We start from the raw sequence: 20,001 nt of genomic DNA, 5'->3' as shown, positions 1-20,001 counted from the left end.
AGTATAAGTATCGGTTGGATCAGTCTGTATTAACACTCCAGGAGTAATTGCACTAATTCAACTGTTCTTATTTGATCAGTGTAACCATCACCATACCCACTATTCTACAATGTATTATTATTGAATGATTGCAAAAGATTGGTTTATTCATGCCAGCGGAACTGTTATTCTTACAGATGAAGCAAGTTATGCAAGCTTCATATAAAACACTGCACAAAGACTGCTCAAAGATTTGTGAATACATATTTCTTGTATGTTTATGCTTTGACGAAGTTAGTATACAATGCGTAAATATTATGCACATTTCCTGTTCCATTTCACCATAGTACAGCAGTCACATATTGAACATCTTGAAATTTAAACATAACGAGGATAGAGCCTTGATGGTGCATGGTGAAGTTATTTTATGTGACACTGTCTAAATTTGACATCAACTAGCAAACACAGAGATAATGAATCTACATAGTCTAGATACTGTATCAAAATTTACATTTTGCTGTGATCACCAAATGCCCCTGTTGTTGGTTGAATTGATGACAACCACTTATAACTCGGAGGCAAATTTCATGTCAACTTGATGAAATTTGGATTACCTGACTTGGTATCTTGTGGAACTGTACTGGCAGAACTAGCAACTGTGACATATGAACTGTACCATTCCTCCCCTCATCAAGGTAATGAACCTGCAAATATCACACTTCAATTACGACAGAATATATCACATTTTTTCCTGACAACTTTGGTGAAATGAAAAATCATCTAATACAGTTTTGTTTGATATGTACTGTATACTAACATATTGTATGTTCATGGAAAGAAACAACCAATGGTACAAGGCACTGTGCTTTGGGAATAAAACATCACTGTGTAGATTGTACATGATTGAAAACATAGTAACTGGCAAGCCTTGTCAATTATTTCAAACACTGATTGGAAGGATCCTCTTCTGGACAGTTTGGTGTGAGTAGCTGTATTGGCACATGATACTAAAAATTACAAGAAGTCAATTTCAAGACAAATCACTTATAATTATTTCATAGCAAAGAATGAGTGATAATTGATTGACTTGTATGAGTGATATGATAAATAACAGGAGATAGGTTAGTAGCTCTGTTGTAATGTAACCCATTCAGGCTTGAGAATTGCAGCCTGCTTGGATATTATTTCCTTGGGAGAAACATTGACAAGCAAAAACTATAATATCTACATGTTCAAGTCTATTGTTTCAGTATGACTATAATATAAATCAATGACTTTTATTAGAAAACTCATTTACCTCAACAGAATCAATGCTTTGAGTCTTGTCTTTGTGAGAGATACTAGTGACTTTGACTCTTTGGAAGGTATGTCTTTTCTTGTCTTCAATGGCACACAGTTCACCAATCCGGACTCTTCCATGGACAATCTTGTTGCAAGGAGTACTGTACCACAGTGTAAGCTGCATACACAGTTCCACAAACTGTGTTGCCAGAATTTCACTAGGGCAGCTAGTCTCAGTTGTTCTGTGCTCCAGAACACGGCCATAGAAATGAGTTGCATCCACAACATGGGTGATTAATACCTGTAATATCAACACAGATACCTCACATCTTCCATAGTTGCATCCACAGCATGTGTGAGTATGAGACTCGACGCAAGAAGTTTAACTTTTGGTAATGAATTCTTCAGGGGAACTTTAAACCATTCCGAGACTCTTTCATAGACAGGATAAACATCAGGAGTTCACCGCATAAATTTTGGGATCAGGAAACACTCTAAACTTTGCCGATACTTGAAATTCAAAATATGGCAAAACAAAATTAAAAATTTTCACAAAACAACACAGTGAAAAGTCCACATGCTCTGCTTCAAATTTGGCATCCATACATGCAGTATACTGGAAAAGTACTATTATATAATAACAATTTCTAATGTGAATATCTGTCCCAAAGGCACATTAAGTGCACAGCAACATTGTTTCATAATGTCCAAATGCTTTTTGTTATGATTATAGTCTACAACTGTCTTGACCCTGATTACTTCATATTTCAATATTGATCAAAAATAATATCAACAAGGCAATGAAGATAAATTCTCCGACTGCTCAAACCTAATGATTATTTGAAGTTACCATTGCACGGGAAATCAGATGTTGGGTTTTCTAGCACTAACAAGTCAGCTATCAACAGTCTTCCTAAATATCATAATAATTATAATTGTACTTTGCAAATGGGTCAGTTATTGAAGAAATAGATACAGTAGCTATATCATTATCACTGTTAAGTAGTAATAGCGCTACATATCTACAGTACCTTGACAAAGCCAGATATTGGAAGCTTGGCAGCATCTAAATCAGAGAACACTTGGTGGCGATAAGGGCACACAGCTGCATCTCTGTAAAATTTTAAAAGTATCATGATTTCTATGGATATTAATCAGTTTTTTGATAAAACAAACAGTGTATTGTTTTTTCAATATCATGATCATCAATCTTTTTAGTGATTTTTGAACATTGTAAGTGGCTCATCAAACCTTATTCCAGGCCTTTTCATGACTCAATTTCATTTTCAAGGATATTTCACGGATTCCAGGAGCATACAAACCTTGGAAAATGTTTACCAAAGATGAAACATTTGGCATTTTTAGTAGTAATCTCAAACTCATACAAATTAGCCTGTAGTTTTATCAAAAAAAATTTCAAATATTATTTGGAAATATAATGCACTGGGGACAAGCATAAAAAATGTTATTGACACCTGACACCGTTTGCCAGATGTTTTAACTTATATCTGTACACTGGGTTTTTGATGTTTGAATTTTTATCAAACTACTTGCTTACATCAATTGTTTCACACTTCACTTGGCACTTTCTATCCATTGAATGTGAGTATTAAATAACTGAAATTTGTTGCAGAATCTGGCAGGCTATGACTAAGAGACATGTGTTACAGATTGGTGAAAAAACTTGCTTCAACTATCACTGTTGAAGCAATATAGCAATTATTAAGAGAGGAGCATGCTGGCCATGCAAACGATAGTCATCATGTTTGGCAGATGTACAACATAGTAATATTGATCATTTTGTAAAGTTATTGAGTTAAATGTATCTGATAAATGAACCTTGACAAAAGCAACAGAAATCATATATCATACCTGCACACACCATAAGCTTTCAACTGCATACACAATGGTTGCATTCTCTTTTCAAGTTCTTTGACCTGATATAATAATATGACAATTTGATATAAAAGGCATTATGAATCCAAAAATATATTACTTTTATCATTCTTTCAATTTCTTTTTTCTTAAATACCAACAAAAGTCAACAGCATGGAGACTACTTGTAGAGTATATGCAGTAAGGTTTTATCCTACAATAAGAAATGCATAAATTTTTCTTGACTCTAGGAACTGAACTAAACATTAATTTCCAGATTCAAAGACATCTGAACTTGGTTATCCTACGAGACTTAAATGCTGAATTCAAAAGCTGTCAAATGAGTAGTTTTAAGAATATGACTTTTTGACAGAAAATCACAAAAATGTTCCTAAAATAACAGATTTTACTACAATTTTCTAGGTCATTCTTATGAGAACAAGTACACCAAATTTCAAGGCTGTCAGAAGAGCAGTTTTTAAAATATGATTTTTGACCAATAATCTCAAATATAGTCATAAATATGCTACATCATAGATTTCAATACAATTTGAACATATTCCCACTGGATCATCCTAAGTAAGATCAGGATTTCATTTCAAGGCTCTTAGACAAGCAGTTCTAAAGGGCTAGATATTTTGACATACTAAAAATGACATCAATATTCTTAAAAATGGAAAATCGTACAAATCCCCATAAAATGATTAAATTTGAATTTAGTTTGTGCAATGTCTCTATGAACCAAATATTGACCAAATATGGCCAGTGTTTCCAGAGTTTCAGCATTTTGACTAATTTTCACTTTTTAACCTCATTTGCATCTTTTCATCGAGAACATGTTCATTTGAAAAAATACACATTTACATCCATGATGCACCTGTACACCAAATGCTAAGATGATAGGCGTTGTGGTTATTAAGTTTTTGATGTGGACAGACGTATAGACATACCAACATACAGATATACACACAGAGACACAGACATACATGCATGCACATGTACATATATATGACAGATATTTCCTAGTTTATAAGAATAGCTTCCATTGCCATATATACCCCTACCCTACCCCACCCCATCCCCGGTACGTATGGGAGCTAATAAAAGTTGATAATACATGACAGAGTATTTTTAAATGAAACTGAAAATACCTGTGTGGATTGCGATAACAGATCTTCAAGTTGTTTAGGTATAGACTGTCGACCCATCCTTTTTAACATATGTACCAAAGCTGGAATGTGTCGTTGACAAGTTTCAGTCACAAGTAACACAGATGAGCACTGATGTGGTGTTATTTCACTATCCTATGGTCAAAATGAAATTAGGTGATTAGAGATTGTAAAATTGTAGCATGTTAAACCAAACTACTGTACAAATACCGCTACATGCAAAACTTAATCCAATGCTACAATATCACACAACTTGTACAACATCAACTCTATGATCTCTGTTGGTACAGGCAGGGAACAAAAGAGAATGTGCAAAGGCAGGTAAAGTAATGTGGCTGATGGGATTACAATGCCAAATCTAAACTGTTCACTCAATCAGTTGTAAGTTGTAAGATGGTGATATAAAGTGTATGCTTAACTCAGTGTATTGTAAGGCCATACTGCATGAATATTTGTTATTTTAATTCATGCATTTGAATATTCACATAAACTATTAAAAGAAACAGTGCAAGAAACTGGAGGTCCTTTCTGATGATGTTACGATGAGATATGTACACTATAGAATTCTCTCCTTAATTGTTCCATACTTGAAAGAAATTTGCTGTGTAATTTTGTGTATTTTTTGACATGAAAATTTAACCTGTAAAATTGAACAATTTCAGTGTAATCGTGTCCAGGAAAAGGCTGAGGACCAATTACAAGTTGATCACATGTACAAATGCACAAACATCAATCAATACATAAGTTCAAAGGACAATATTCCAAGTAACTACACAGCTGAACAAGTCAGAATCTTTTACTTTGTTGAACTTGCCTTATTCTGTGGACCGTAGTTGTCAACCATACAAGCAAGCCTGTTACCAAACTTTTGTTTACTGGATGGAAAGTCATAATGAATAACACATGATGCATCTGTTATGTCCAGATCCTGGACAACGTCATCTGTCATCACTGGTTCATAAAAGTGAAAAAAAATGACAGCATTGATAAAGAATTTGCTGAATTCAGTTCACAAACATTATACAGGCAACATAAATATCTGATAACTTTTTTACCTTTGGTCAATGTTGTACAGTAGAGACCTTTGGTCAGTGATGTACAGTGAAGGAGACCTTTGATCAGTGATGTACAGTGAAGGAGACCTTTGGTCAGTGATGTACAGTGAAGGAGACCTTTGGTCAGTGATGTACAGTGAAGAAGATCTTTGGTCAGTGATGTACAGTGAAGGAGACCTTTGGTCAGTGATGTACAGTGAAGGAGACCTTTGGTCAGTGATGTACAGTGAAGGAGACCTTTGGTCAGCAGTGTTTTTGCTAAGGTTTGGGAATATCGGTAAATGATTTGGGAACCCCGTTAACATTGCTGCTGTCCCCTAATCTGATTGCATTGATATACCAAGGGGAACCCCGGTAAAATGACTGGGGAACCCCGGTAACATTTACCGGAGTATCGGCCTTAACAAAAACACTGGTCAGTGATGTAAGGTGCAGCAGATATATGAAGTTTTGCGATGACAACTCCACAAGAAATTTCCATGATAAAACTATACCTATGTGTTCAATCATCAGGGATGTTGCCATGGCAACCAGTTCATACGCATTTGAACATTTGTTACACTACTATCATGTTTGATAAATTGTTACCTAAGATTGGTTTTGAATCATCTCTGTGTTTAGTTCTCCATTCCATCCTGACACGTTCTATCTGCATTTCCATCAGACTATGGTGAGCCAACAATGTGAAATGACTGTAACTGTTCAGTAACTAGCAGTGTGAAAGAAAAAACAAAGAGAATTTCTGAGTCATTCAAAACTTTCCACTCGGAAGGTTTTTCTCTTCTCAAACATAACTTCTTTAGCCAGTGGAAAAGTAAACTTTACAAAATTGTGTTTTTTGTAAACTTGTATTGTCCATCATTGATACTTGTTTTATAAAATAAATTATCATATTGTTGAAAGTACACTTTTTCAGTTCCAAACTTTACATTCATAAAATTGTATGTTTACGGTGTTTAAGGTTTTGCTCAAATTTGATCAGAATTGGTACATACCAAAGATCAACAATAAGTGTTATTTCTATCTGTTCAGTGCAGGAAAATTATATGTTGATGTTATGACAATTTCTGCACAGTACAACCAGAAAAACAACAAGAAATATTTAAACCAGAAAATTAAGAATGACAAAAGTAAATAAGGTCTGAAACTTTAGGTACTGAAGGTCAACTTTAGCAACATGCATAGCAGAGAATCTTTCAACCATGGAATTACAAAAATAGACATCCATAGTTTCAGCAGATCTGTTAATATGTCACAGTTCATAAACAATGACAGGAAATGACCAATTAGCTGTTTCAGTTACTGCTACCACTCCCAAACATAATAGGTACCCTGCATACAAATAGGTTAAAGGTCAAAATCCTCTTATTCAGATGTGTGGGCTGATTCAGTTCACTGCCACCACTCCTACATTTGCAGGATTTAACTTTTTCTTACCTCATTTGCACATTTTTGACACTGACCTGTTCATTTGATCAAATTCACATCTCAACCCCTACATCTACCTGTACACCAAATACTGAGACGGTAGCTTTGGCGGTATGGGAGCCTTTGTGTGTGACGGACATACATCCGCACATACATACCCACAAATATACAGACATACAGACGCCACCAACTAATCATATAACCTCTTTTTGGTATTTATATATAAAATCAAATATGAGCTAAAAAATTAAATTGGTTCACAAATGAAGGCTTACTACATGGTATCTGAAACTTCATTTGAATACGCATCAGTTGTTAGCTTTCAAAGATTTAAAGTTAGAAATTTACTTGTAAATAATAAAAATATAAATCTTTAGCATAAACTTGGCAAATTCTTACCAACAGAAATTTCTGTTGATGGCCAAAAGTCAAGGATTCAAGTAATTTTAATTATGTGTTCAGTATAATTTGCTAGTCTTGGCAGGGACCAGAAAAGTCTGCTACCTTACCTGCTGAAGTCTCAGAGCATCAGATTTGTTGTTGGTAAAAATGATAGTCTTGTCAACCTGCTTCAAAGCAGAGTCCAATTCATCTAACAATTCTGTGTATCTTTGACTTGATTGACACACACGCACAACCTAATGAAATAGAAAACATCTATTAGAACTTCTCAATTACCATCTGGCTGGAACTCATGCCAATACTTAAATAATCAATCTGATTATCAGTTATTGCACTGGCTCTCAAAACCTAAAACATAATAGACAAGTCATTGACAATGACACAGTCCTCACTTGTACTTTAATTACAAGTCGTCTGAGAGGAAAAAGTCCTCTTCGTTAATTAGGTCTGTGACGAAAAATACTGCGATACAGATGGGGCTTAATGGTCAAAAATGAGTTCCACGGTGGTGAAAACATGAAACCAATGTAAGCCGCCATACTAATTACAAAAGGTCATTAAAATGAATCAATTAGTACTTATAAACAGGATGCTGCCAAACATTTTTGCATCCTATCCTAACACTGACAGATCATCACCGGTAAAGTTTGATGCAGTACAATTTGTTTAGACCTGCCAGAGTTATGGCTAAGGACATGAAAAAATTGTAACAAAATGGCCGCCATGCAGCCATATTGGATCACATCATGAAACAAATTGACGTGCATATGCATGACATAGGTCAATGTCCTTGTGCAAACTTTTAATAAAATCGGTTGAGACGTGCCTGATTTATGGCTCTGTACATGAAAAAATTGTAACAAAATGGCCGCCATGCAGCCATATTGGATCATATCGTAAAACAAATTGACGTGCATATGCATGACATAGGTCAATGTCCTTGTGCAAACTTTTAATAAAATCGGTTGAGACGTGCCTGAGTTATGGCACCGTACATGAAAAAATTGTAACAAAATGGCCGCCATGCGGCCATATTGGATTATATCGTGAAACAAATTGAAGTGCATATGTATGATATAGGTTAATGTCCTTGTACCAACTTTGAATAAAATCGGTTGAGATGTGCCTGAGTTATGGCTCCGTACTTGAAAAAATCGTAACAAAATGGCCGCCATGCGGCCATATTGGATTATATCGTGAAACAAATTGAAGTGTATATGTATGATATAGGTCAATGTCCTTGTACCAACTTTAAATAAAATCGGTTGAGATGTGCCTGAGTTATGGCTCCGTACTTGAAAAAATCGTAACAAAATGGCCGCCTGGCGGCCATATTGGATCGTATCAGAAAACAAATTGACGTGCATATGTATGATATATGAAGTAATCCTTGTACCAAGTTTGAATGAAATCACTCCAGGCATCTCTGAGATATCTGCGTGAACGGACGGACGCACGCACAGACCGCTGACCTGACCAAACCTGTAAGTCCCCCAGATGGTGTCCATGGGGACTAAAAATTTTCACTACGAAGACTGAATAAATATATTGAATATTGTTAAAAATCTGACTGGCATGCTGTTGATAATCAGTTTCACTTAGATACAATCATCTCACCTGTTTGACTTGACCACAGATTGCACCTTCTACCTTTGATGTGACTGCTATTAATGGATCAGCCAGGTATGCATTGATCAGAGATTTCACTCCAGTTGTCCATACTGTACTCATAATGATGACTTGTCTTGGTGAGCATCTCTGTGTGTCATCAGTCAGTGCTTTGCCATAGTGCTTCATTATTTCTTTGATCTAACAAAGACACCAATCAGTGTTAAATGACCCAGCCATTCAAATACCCAGCTCACAAGAATCATATACTTGTAGTGCTAAGGATAAGTTTTTTCAAAACCATATGTTGAAAGGTTAAAGATAAATGAATGGAGCTTAGGATATCATTATCAATTAAAATGTGCACCAGTGTTGCAAACCACAAATATAAAAATACGATGGTTTCAATCGGGTTTGAACTCACAACGTACAGTACCCAATGAAAGAATTGGCATCCCAAGGAATTATGGGATTCCTTTGGCCAAACAGGGCTATTACTTTTGACAAGACCCCTAGACGAAATGGGAAAAATTATCTTCTTTAATTGAATACTATTAATATATATGTTGTACAAGGAATGTAGACAGATGTCATTGGTGTCTTACACAGTGATGCCGCAGAGGTTCCATTAATGAAAAATTTGCATTTTGATGCATAGTTCATTCTGAAGTATGTAAACAACTGACGTCGGCATAATTCAATACACACTAAATATGCTGTCCCTGGTAGTCAATTACAATTTGCCAATCAGGCAAATGGTGCCCAGAATATCAGCCAATTCAGCATTTTGTTTGGCAATGGCAAAGAGCAGCAGAAACTTTGCATTGACTGTTAATGTTAAACATAAAATTATTGGAATCAAAGCATCCTTTTTTAATCAGTCCATATTGCTAGTTTCCAGATGTAACGTTACTGTTGATTTTCAGAGACTTTACAATAAACTACAGAGTTTTCATACATTCTGCACCAATGAAAATCATTTGCATATGTTTTAAAATTGTAGTCGAAATTTGATGTTATCAGAGCTCTTCAAGGATAGGTTTATTTACAAGAACTTACTTGGTGAGTGAAGCCATCAACCAGAATATCAGCATCATCAAAGACCTGCAATATAATTCAAACTGATTGTGTAAATCATCAAAGACCTGCAATATAAACTGATTGTGTAAATCTCATATCGTGTAAGAGGTTGTATGTAATTCATGTAAAAGTCAAGTACTCAATGAATTCACACATGTATTCAGTAAGAGTTCATATGCTGTTATTTGCTTTTTTGTGACACTGATAGAAGTATCAAGTTCAGAAATATAGTGTCACTTTCTTTGAGTAAGAAAGTGCCTCTGGGATAGACATTTCCTGTTCTTTGCAAGTCTACAGCATGAGTCAACATGTTTTGACACATAAAATGACAGCCACTTGAATTTTTACTTTAATTTGAGGTCATTTACTTTTCTACTTCAAAATTTTGTCCAATGATCTTTGACTTTGACCTTGTTAATGAAAGTGTATAGCTCTGCCCACTACCAGAGCAATATACCAAATTCTAAAGGTCAAAGGGTATTTAAAGAAGGGGGAATAGCTGGAAAAGCTGAACAAAATGTCTACCTACCAAATGACAAAGTCTTCTGAAACTTGTGTAGCCTTTGTCCAGCATTCGCAGTAGACAGCTAGGAGTTGCAATTAATATTTCACAACCATTCAGAAGAGGGTACTGAAATAGCAAAGTGGTAAAAACTGGGATATTTACACTCTAAATATTACATCGTCTCTTTTAATGATAATACAGCATTATATACATAGATTTCTTTCCAGCCTAATGGTAGAAGTTTTGCAGGAGATAGAACTATCTAGTAAGTAAAGTGACTACAACAAAGGTTACCCTGTTATTAGACTACCCAATACAATATAATGATGTGTCTCTATTCTCAAGTATTGATTACACAGTTCTTTGTCTTGCCTGCTTATCAAGAAAGTCCTACAGAATTGATCCGCTATGAAGACTTAAAATCATTCTAATTTAGTAGCAGAAACTCATACAATGTTGTCTAAAGCATAAGTTTAAAATTTCACAAAATATTGAAGGCAGAGGCAGCCCTTACCACTTGACTTTCTTCAGAGCCAGCACCAAAGATGACAAGATGTCTTGTTGACTTACAGTCTTCTAAAAACAATCTGCAGTTGTCATATATGAACTGTGCTCGCTTCCATGATGGAGACAGTACCAATGCTAGAGGCTGCAAAGAAATATTGAATGTAAGAATTTCTTTATCTTTTTTTGTGATTTGACACAGAATCTAATCCCATTATTGACTGCCAATATGCTGATACAACCTTGAACTTTCATTGTATCTCAGAGTGAAAATATTTGATGATTTGATATGTACTCTTATGGCCCAAAAATCACGAGTAAATATTAACTTTTTACTGGAGATGATATATATTTCATCTACTTTCTTCTTGTGTTAGAAATTATTTAATCTGTTCGAAATCTTTATTGCTACCATCTGCATGATGTCCTGTACTTTCTTGTGTTTCAGCATTTGATACAGTATTATATATATTGTAGATATAAATGGTCGACACATTTAACCATACAATACTTACCCCTTCTCCTGGAGGTAGTGAGACATATGAACTGGCTTGTAAGAGTTGTGTCATTATTGGCAGCAGATATGCCAGTGTTTTGCCTGTACTTTTGGATGAAATACCAACAAAGTCTCTCCCTCTCAATATGGTAGGCCATGCATATGCTTGCACAAGAGTTGGTCCTGGAAAACCTAAATCTTCTAATGGCTGGAAAACATTATTGATAATAATAGAGTTAAAGGGACAAAGTCAGCCATTTTTCATGAATTTTGTTTGATGCGAGATACTACTTATATTGTTTGACATGTCGAAAGATACTGAATGAATGGGTGACAATGCATATATTCGACCCTGGTTTTACACATGATAAACTAAACCATCGCAAAAATGAATTAATAGTCATGACCATTAATTCATTTTCACGATGGTTTCATTTCATCTGTCTAAAACCGGGTCTATATGCATGGTCACCCATTCATTCAGTATCTTTCAACATGTCAAACAATATGTAGTATCTTGTATCATACAAAATTCATCAAAAATTGCCGGCTCTGTCCCTTTAATGACACTCTGCTCCAGTTTGGATCGCAAACCATTCATATATCTCTCCTATGCATGTACAGCACATCCAGTTCCATACTAGTCAATTTTTCACAGAACCTAACACCTAGAACTATGAAAAATTTGAAAAATTTAATTAACAAGCTATTGAGAAACTATTTGCATTTTATGTGAATACACAAAGCTCATATTCACAGAATCAAAATTGAAAATTGACACAGTAGCACTCTTTCATTGTTGCCATTCAAGTCACACCATGGCTCTGCTCCCTATTAAAATATTTTGTGAAACAAACATTTAACATTATTTAACACTTCCTGTCAGGGTAATGATGTAATATATATAGATAAATAATAAATACCTGTTTCAGAAGGTCACAAAAAGGGGCTTTTTCAATACCAGTGATGGGTCTTGGTTTGAGATCTCCATAGACTAATACACTACTGCATAACTGTACATTCTTGGATGCTGTTGGTTCACTCTCAGGTGTTCTGGCAGGTGATAGTTGCATCATGATTCTAGAAGTACACATGAACAATTGCTTGATTTTTTGATCATATTTAGATTTCTGTATTTTCATCTTACAACATAATCATATAAATTTTCTTGCCTTTCTACCGAAAGCATATTGCAAAAATACCACTTTTAATTGGCAGTGATTACATGAACTTTCACTTTGTTTCTGTTTGTTTGTCTGTATTTTTGTTTATTATTTATTATGTATTTGTATGCTTCTTTGTATATTTGTTTATTTTTTGGCTTATTTATTTATTTGTTTGTTTGTTTGCATGCTTGTTTGTTTGCTTTTTCCTGGCTTCCTTGTGCTACAACGCGCAGCACTTACGCCATGTCCGAGTACAACTTCAAGTCCGCGGAAAAGGAAATTGCACCGTGACAACTTGTCAGTCGAGTTGCAGGGTAAGACAAGTTATGAAAAAAAAGAGGAAACTACATTAAGAATAGTTTAATAATAAGAAGAATAACTTTTTCTGGAGACATGTCAGGCAGCCAGACAGGATTTACGTCCAGTAGGCGATCAGACATTCCAATTTCACGAAACATGAGAAAACAGCAGGACATCAACTTGCCATGAATGCACCACAGCCGCTGATATGAGTCAGTTCAGTTTGATAAAAACATCCTTGAGAAATAGACTTAAGACGGAAAACGTTGACACACTCATGAGAATAGCTATTGAAGGCTAGCCCATAGAGCAGTTTGATTTTGAAACTAAAGCATTTACTGTTTGGACTACCAATAGAAAGAGGCGACTGTTTACACCTAGTGTACAAAATGAAATTACCAGTACACCTTCTCAGAGTGAACAGTTGGTACAGATATTAAACTCTGTAATTGGAGAACTGAAAGCACTTGATGACTATGAGGCAGAGGCAATGGATCTTTCAATGAGAAAATCTTTAAGTTACCCTGTTATAATGATGCAATACTTGTGATACAGAAGTCACATAAGTGTGAAGCACTCAGAAAATAAAGTTTGTTGTGAATGTTAATACAGAAAGCACTTTGTTCCATAAAAGTTGTTGTTTACTTGTTCTACCATTTTTTGCTACAGTTCTGTAGCAGCTGATAGGACTCACCTGAGTATATTATTTGTGAATGTGACTGTCACTAAATATTCAACTGTCAGTTGTCTAAAATCACAAATGACGAATACATGTAAATTTGGATGGCTAGTTCTGGCTAATCAATTTTGGTCTCAATTAGCTAGAATGGCTAACAGGTAATTTTAGCCAGAGGAAACACTGAAATGCCTCTTAATCTCTACCATTGTAAAATCTAAGAAATGGAACTTTTTGGGTGTAGAATTCTTGATCAATTTTTAAAGATTTATTTTGCTCATATGCATAACAGTAATCTTATCAACTTGGTAGGCACACTATCATTCACATTTGCATGAAATTAGAAATATACCTACCAATTTCAAAGTTGTAGGGCCAGCAGTTTTTGAATTTGCAATTTTTGACCACTTGTCACATTTATATTGCTCATATGCAGGAATACACGTCATTTGACCAACTTAGATTTGAATAGAACTGTATTAAAGTCGCACAGAAGGGAACTTTTGGTCATAATTTTTTGCTTATTTGCATATTAGTCATGTGACCAACTTGGTTTCAAGAAACCACAACCTGCACACAAACGGAAAACTTTCCACAAAATTCTTAAAGTAATACTTTCTACCAGTATGTTCATGATTTTTTATCAAAACTTTACATTTACTTTTCCCATATTTGCATATAAGTCAGATGATCAATTTGGTTCCAAGAGACTTACATCTGCAATCCAATAGGACTTTTTTGCAACATTTCAAAGGCCTAGTATTGTTACTTTTGGCATTTATTATTGTTTATCATTTCTGCATTTACTGAGCTCATTTACATATTTTGAAGCCATGACATTACAATCTTAGAAATTCCATCCTTGACCAAAATACACATACACAAATTTCAAGCTGTTAAGTGCCACTGTTTCTGAGTTAACTAAGCAGACAAGCATAATGACATACACACACAGACACATCAATAAGCATTTTTATAGGATGGATAAAAATGTTAACACATGTTGAATTTTGATTAAGGAAAGATGCAGATATTCGAAAAAATTTTCAATTATTGGGATTATATTTTACGTATATCATATCACTTCTGTTTAAATGGATCTTTCTCTGTCTGCTACATTTAATTCAGTATTCATCTATGATGATCTGGGAAACCTTAAAGTCAACAACATATTGCACAGTAGTGAAGGTACATAATTCGGTTGGGTTGGCTAGCCAATGAAATAATCTACAATGAGACTAAGGAAATATATGTAGAAACGAAAATGACATCTGACCTTTGACCTATAAGTTTTGCCAATGGTACTTTTGTTGACATCCTATCATCTGGTTGATATGGAGACCTTCCTGATGACTGTTCTTCATTGCTCTCTCTTTTCTCTTTAATCAATCTATGGTCATCTTTAATTCCATGAATTGGTTTTCTGCTATCCTGGACATGATATGGCAATCTTGATCTCACAATTTGTTGCTGTCCCCTCTTTTCAATCAAAGCAGTTTCCTTGTCTTGCAAATGTATTCCTGGAATTCAGAAGACAGTGATTGTGTAAGTTCCACACTACTAATTTTTGTAGCCCAATGTTTGAGAAAACATTATGTTGCCAGACATGTCCCTGGCAGACAGTAAGATGGACATTTCAAGAAATGGAAAAATGGAACTGTTTAAAATCTAGAATGATTGCGTAGCTCCTTGTTCCAGTCTTATGCTGGCTGCTCTTATATACCCGGTATGGTTATCTAATAGGATATACTACCTGATTTCATTCTTGTCTCTTTGTCATGGGACATGTCCACAGTCACTTCTTCCGCTATCTTCTCCAGAGTTACCTTTGAGTCTGTGTCTTTCATTTCACTATCATTCAAACTCTGCATGAAAAATTTCCTTGAAGAAGAATGCACTGCCATTGGTTCTGCAGCATGCAGCATTTTGGAACGTAGCGCCTTCATAGAGTCAGCCTCTGTTTTGTTGGTAATCTCTTGCCCTCCATGTCTTTGACTATTGTCTTCATGACTACCTTGCATTGTAGAAATCTTGAAATCATATGTCTCTGGCTGTTCATCAATTGTACATAGTTCAGGTTTTTTCACTGGCACTACTGCAAATGGTAATACGGTATCCTGAGCTTGCTGTAGTGATTTCTTCAATGCAGCTAGCATACCACTCGGCTTCTTTGCAGCTAGCATACCACTTGGCTTCATTGCAGCTAGCATACCACTTGGCTTCATTGCAGCTAGCATACCACTTGGCTTCATTGCAGCTAGCATACCACTTGGCTTCATTGCAGCTAGCATACCACTTGGCTTCATTGCAGCTAGCATACCACTTGGCTTCATTGCAGCTAGCATACCACTTGGCTTCATTGCAGCTAGCATACCACTTGGCTTCATTGCAGCTAGCATACCACTTGGCTTCATTGCAGCTAGCATACCACTTGGCTTCTCATTCTCTGACAGTTGTTGATCAGTAACTGCTGCAGTATCCATGCTAGCTGAATCACTGTCATCTCTGCCAGTTTCCTGCAGATGGGAATGTTCTGTATTTGTTGCCAATACTGACATATCATCTCTTCCACCACTGAATCTGGAATCACAACTTCTTTTAAACTGTTCATAATTCAAGTCTCCATCGAAAACTTCTGAGCTTTGTAACGACATAATCTCTTGTTGTTTTGGTGTGCTTCCTCTTTGCTGCAGTTCATCATCATATTCACTACACTGGCTGTTCAGAGAATACGATGATATATCTAGCTGTTGTGGTGATGCTATGGAAGGAGCCAATGGTTTGTCTTCATAAGTTGACTCACTACATGCTATGTAATGAAGCAAAGTTTTAGATCTCTTGTCTAATGGTTGCTTGGTATTCAAGTGATCAGATGAACAAACAGATTGATCTAAGGTACCTATGATATCATCAATACCGATTGCATACTCCTCTCTTACTAGATCTTTGTTGATGTTGATCTGTAATATAATGAACATTTACTTGTTGTCATTATCTGTGTTGTTAGGTGTTTTTGTCATCTCCAATACTCTGTCAATTAAAAAGGCAATACTCATTTAAATGGCACTACATTTCCAAAAATCAATATAGTGAAGAGAGAAAAATTGCCCCATCTCAGTTTGAATAACACTAGGTAGCTGGTATGACACAAAATTTCCGTTTTCATTTTGATGATAAGATGAATAATTTCAATGTTAATGTTGATGATGAGATAAATAAAGAATCTATCAAATAGCACATTATACTTTTTATAGGCATACATACTGTAGATATCATTGCAAGAATGACTTAAACAAAGACATGTCTACTGGCACAAAGCTTCTTGCTAAGAACAAAGATTACTAATAAGGTTTCAATACACTACAGAGTACTTACCCAACCATCAGTTGTGTGAACATACAATATCACTTGACGAGTTTCCTCTTCATCCACATCACATATATCAACTTTTGCACCATCTACCTCTGTTCACAAATTCAAAAGAAGTGCAGCAGAAGGTATATATAAGATTTTCATTTCTACTCATCTTGTAGATGACATACAAAGAGACACTGTATCACTATCAGATATACCCATCTCCTAGGGGAATGCTATAAAATTTGGCAAGTAATTTTTTATTGTTTCTAATTTAGATTTTACACACTTTTTATGGGCACTATGTTTTTCCTGAGCAGATCAGCTTTGGAATATTGGGCAAAACAGAGACACAAATAAAAGTTGTGTATTTGTGCGGCCACCTGGTACACAGCTGAATTGAAGCAGTGACCATTACAGAAGGCAAATATGATAACTTCACTTAGCAATTATTATTAAAGATTAACTTAGAAATTGTGACACATTATAGCTTACCTGTGGCTATGAAATTGGCTATATACTCATCGGCAGCTGTGTCCCATCTTTTACATGGTCTGAAAATTTGTACAGTAAAACTGATAATCAAATCTGTTTGGTTCAAAATAAATCTATCATACATCTTACTTTGCATGTGAAAATACCTTCAGCAAATCCATGGATTGCTCATTATAAACTAAAGTATTACATCAAGTTGATGCTAATATATATTCATAATATAGAAGATATCAGTTGAGATATGTGTGTTGACTTATATTTTTGTTCAAACCGATTATTATCAGCAGCAAAGATGGAATTCATAAAGTTAAAGGCCCAATAGCTATATCTTTTAGCATTATTTTTGTGATTTTATATACTTCAAAACTAAAACAAGTGAGGGGTGTTTATACAGGCAGAATAAACTGTTCACTGGGACTGCATGTGCAATTTTGAGCAAGATAAATAATAAACATTTGCCCAAACATAAAATGGTGCCCTCATGCAAAAAGCAAAAACATTGTACATCATGCATATATGCATTAGAATCTTCACAGAAATGACAGAGTAGTAAAATATAATGCATAGTGCTGAATATTTTCCACTGGGACATCATATGCTTTGTTTTCTTTGTAATATTACCAGAGTTTAAAATTTGTCAAGGACAGTGTGCTCTTATTTGGTTTGAATTGGTCCATCAAGAAATATTTAAACCAAAAAACCCAAGAATGACAAAAGTAAATAAGTTCTGAAACTTTAGGTACTGGAGGTCAACTTTAGCAACATGCATAGCAGAGGAATGTTTCAACACAGTCCCTCTTAGTTTGAGCAGGTCTGCCAATATGTAACAGTTCATGAACAATGACAGGAAATGACTCATAAGCTGTTTCAGTTACTGCCACCACTCCTACACATAATAGGTACACTGCATACAAATAGGTTAGAGATCATAGAAGCTCTGATTCAGATGTGTAGGCTGTTTCAGTTACTACCACCACTCCTGCACATTTGCAGGATTTCCCCTTTTCTCCCTCATTTTCATATTTTTGACACTGACATGTTCATTTGAACAACGTCACATTGCAACCCCTGGGTCTACCTGTACACCAAATACTAAGATGGTAAGTGTTGCGGTTTGGGAGCTTTTGCGTGGGACGGACATACATCCGCACATACATACATACATACCGGTACATACATACAGACATCGCACATACAGATGCCTCCGACTCACCATATAAGCTCTTTTTGGTATTTACAAACATACCAAATATGAGCTAAAAATGGCAGAAAATCAAAATAACGGTTAAAATTCAGATTTAATTGTCCAATTTTTCAGTAGTAAAGGACTATGTCCTTTAAATTTGTAGAATTTAAAAAAAAACAGAGAAAATAGAAAACCTTTTTCAGGACAACAAATTTCAAGAGTTACAGCTACAGGGACTTTAAAGAAGATAGAAAGAGGATATGTAATGATAACTTACCGTTTGGTGGTACTGAAGTCTTCTGGTGATGTAATCAATGACAATGGTTTGACACCAAACAAACTATACTTCTTTGCTTGTGAAGGGAATTTCAGGAACTTTGGGGGCATTTCTCTCAACCTATGAAGTATATGAATTAGGACATGACAGTCCCTTCTGTACATAATATCAATGTTTATTTGGAATATGTAGGTGAATATGGAACTCTACACGTAAAATCTAAAATTTAGATCAAAAACATTCAGAATATGTACTGACAGCGTTCTTAATAATATTGGAAAATCATGGTAGCAGGTAATATCAACCAAACATGATCAGCATATTAAATATTGGATTATTATGAAATGACAGGATTTTCATACTTTATGCAAGAGAGCTTGTACATAGGAATCACCTGTGAATGTCTGAACATTTTGATGAATTCTGATAATATAGTGAAAATGAATTACCTGCCAGAGGGTACCATGATAGTTTCTGCAAAATCTACCATGAAACAACTGAAAAAAGGAAAGAATAGGTGAACAAATGAATAAATGAAAACATCACAATATATTGTACAAGCGAAATCAGATGGAATAGAATACTAGTCAATGATCAGAGCTTACTCTCAAATGTAAACATGAGTTGTATCTTGATGAGTTGAAATGACTATCTGTAAATGAATACTTTCCATTCACTTTATATGGCGGTACTTACCTGACATGAGGTCCTTGTCTTGTTTGCATGACACTCAACACTCTAACTCTGTACCATCTTCTATCTTGTGGTCTTCTTGCTAAACACATCTGAAAACCATTTGATTTCAAGGGAGTTTAAAGAGATCGAGGAAATGGGTACATTGGCAACATTTTTTTCTGATATTTCTGTCTGTTACAACCACTTTTTTATCTCAAGCCATTGCAGAATCAAATCATTTTTTCTCCTTCATCTTATGACGATCCCCCCCAAAAGGCCTCCTTTCCCCCTCCTTGAAATCAAATGGTTCTCCCCTTGTTGTCATTACGGCAACATCATCATATATGGTATCTCCAAACTACATACTGCACCATAAGTCTGCCTTTTTCATTGAACAACTTACGTGGCTTAACTGTAAGTTACCATACCGGTATTCTGGAGATACCATCATAATCGTAAACTATTGTATGTTTGTAAAGAACAACTATTA

At 35.3% G+C, this 20,001-nt stretch overlaps 1 protein-coding gene across 4 annotated transcripts in view; it reads right to left on the bottom strand.

Annotated features, from left to right (window-relative positions):
- The window catches only part of LOC139147082 (uncharacterized), a 78,297-nt gene that overhangs the window by 42,457 nt on the left and 15,839 nt on the right, over positions 1-20,001 (bottom strand). For all 4 annotated transcript variants that reach the window (XR_011555630.1, XR_011555631.1, XM_070717943.1 and 1 more), the window contains exons 4-24: positions 19,533-19,621; positions 19,286-19,333; positions 18,837-18,956; positions 17,374-17,432; positions 16,900-16,988; positions 15,278-16,484; positions 14,801-15,044; positions 12,306-12,462; positions 11,402-11,590; positions 10,897-11,031; positions 10,407-10,508; positions 9,857-9,901; positions 8,807-8,998; positions 7,297-7,425; positions 5,948-6,068; positions 5,119-5,255; positions 4,287-4,439; positions 3,133-3,197; positions 2,292-2,373; positions 1,277-1,561; positions 594-683 (exon numbers count right to left, since the gene is read on the bottom strand). Coding sequence is in view for 2 of the 4 variants with exons in the window: in XM_070717943.1 (XP_070574044.1) it covers positions 594-683; positions 1,277-1,561; positions 2,292-2,373; positions 3,133-3,197; positions 4,287-4,439; positions 5,119-5,255; positions 5,948-6,068; positions 7,297-7,425; positions 8,807-8,998; positions 9,857-9,901; positions 10,407-10,508; positions 10,897-11,031; positions 11,402-11,590; positions 12,306-12,462; positions 14,801-15,044; positions 15,278-16,484; positions 16,900-16,988; positions 17,374-17,432; positions 18,837-18,956; positions 19,286-19,333; positions 19,533-19,621 (3,738 nt within the window). In the remaining 2 variants the exon portion in view is untranslated. The remainder of the gene's footprint in view (positions 1-593; positions 684-1,276; positions 1,562-2,291; positions 2,374-3,132; positions 3,198-4,286; positions 4,440-5,118; positions 5,256-5,947; positions 6,069-7,296; positions 7,426-8,806; positions 8,999-9,856; positions 9,902-10,406; positions 10,509-10,896; positions 11,032-11,401; positions 11,591-12,305; positions 12,463-14,800; positions 15,045-15,277; positions 16,485-16,899; positions 16,989-17,373; positions 17,433-18,836; positions 18,957-19,285; positions 19,334-19,532; positions 19,622-20,001) is intronic.

This window comes from Ptychodera flava, chromosome 13 (genome assembly GCF_041260155.1).
Source record: "Ptychodera flava strain L36383 chromosome 13, AS_Pfla_20210202, whole genome shotgun sequence".
NCBI lineage: Eukaryota > Metazoa > Hemichordata > Enteropneusta > Ptychoderidae > Ptychodera > Ptychodera flava.
Note: the sequence above shows the minus strand (reverse complement) of the source record. Positions and strands in the feature narration are given on the sequence as shown.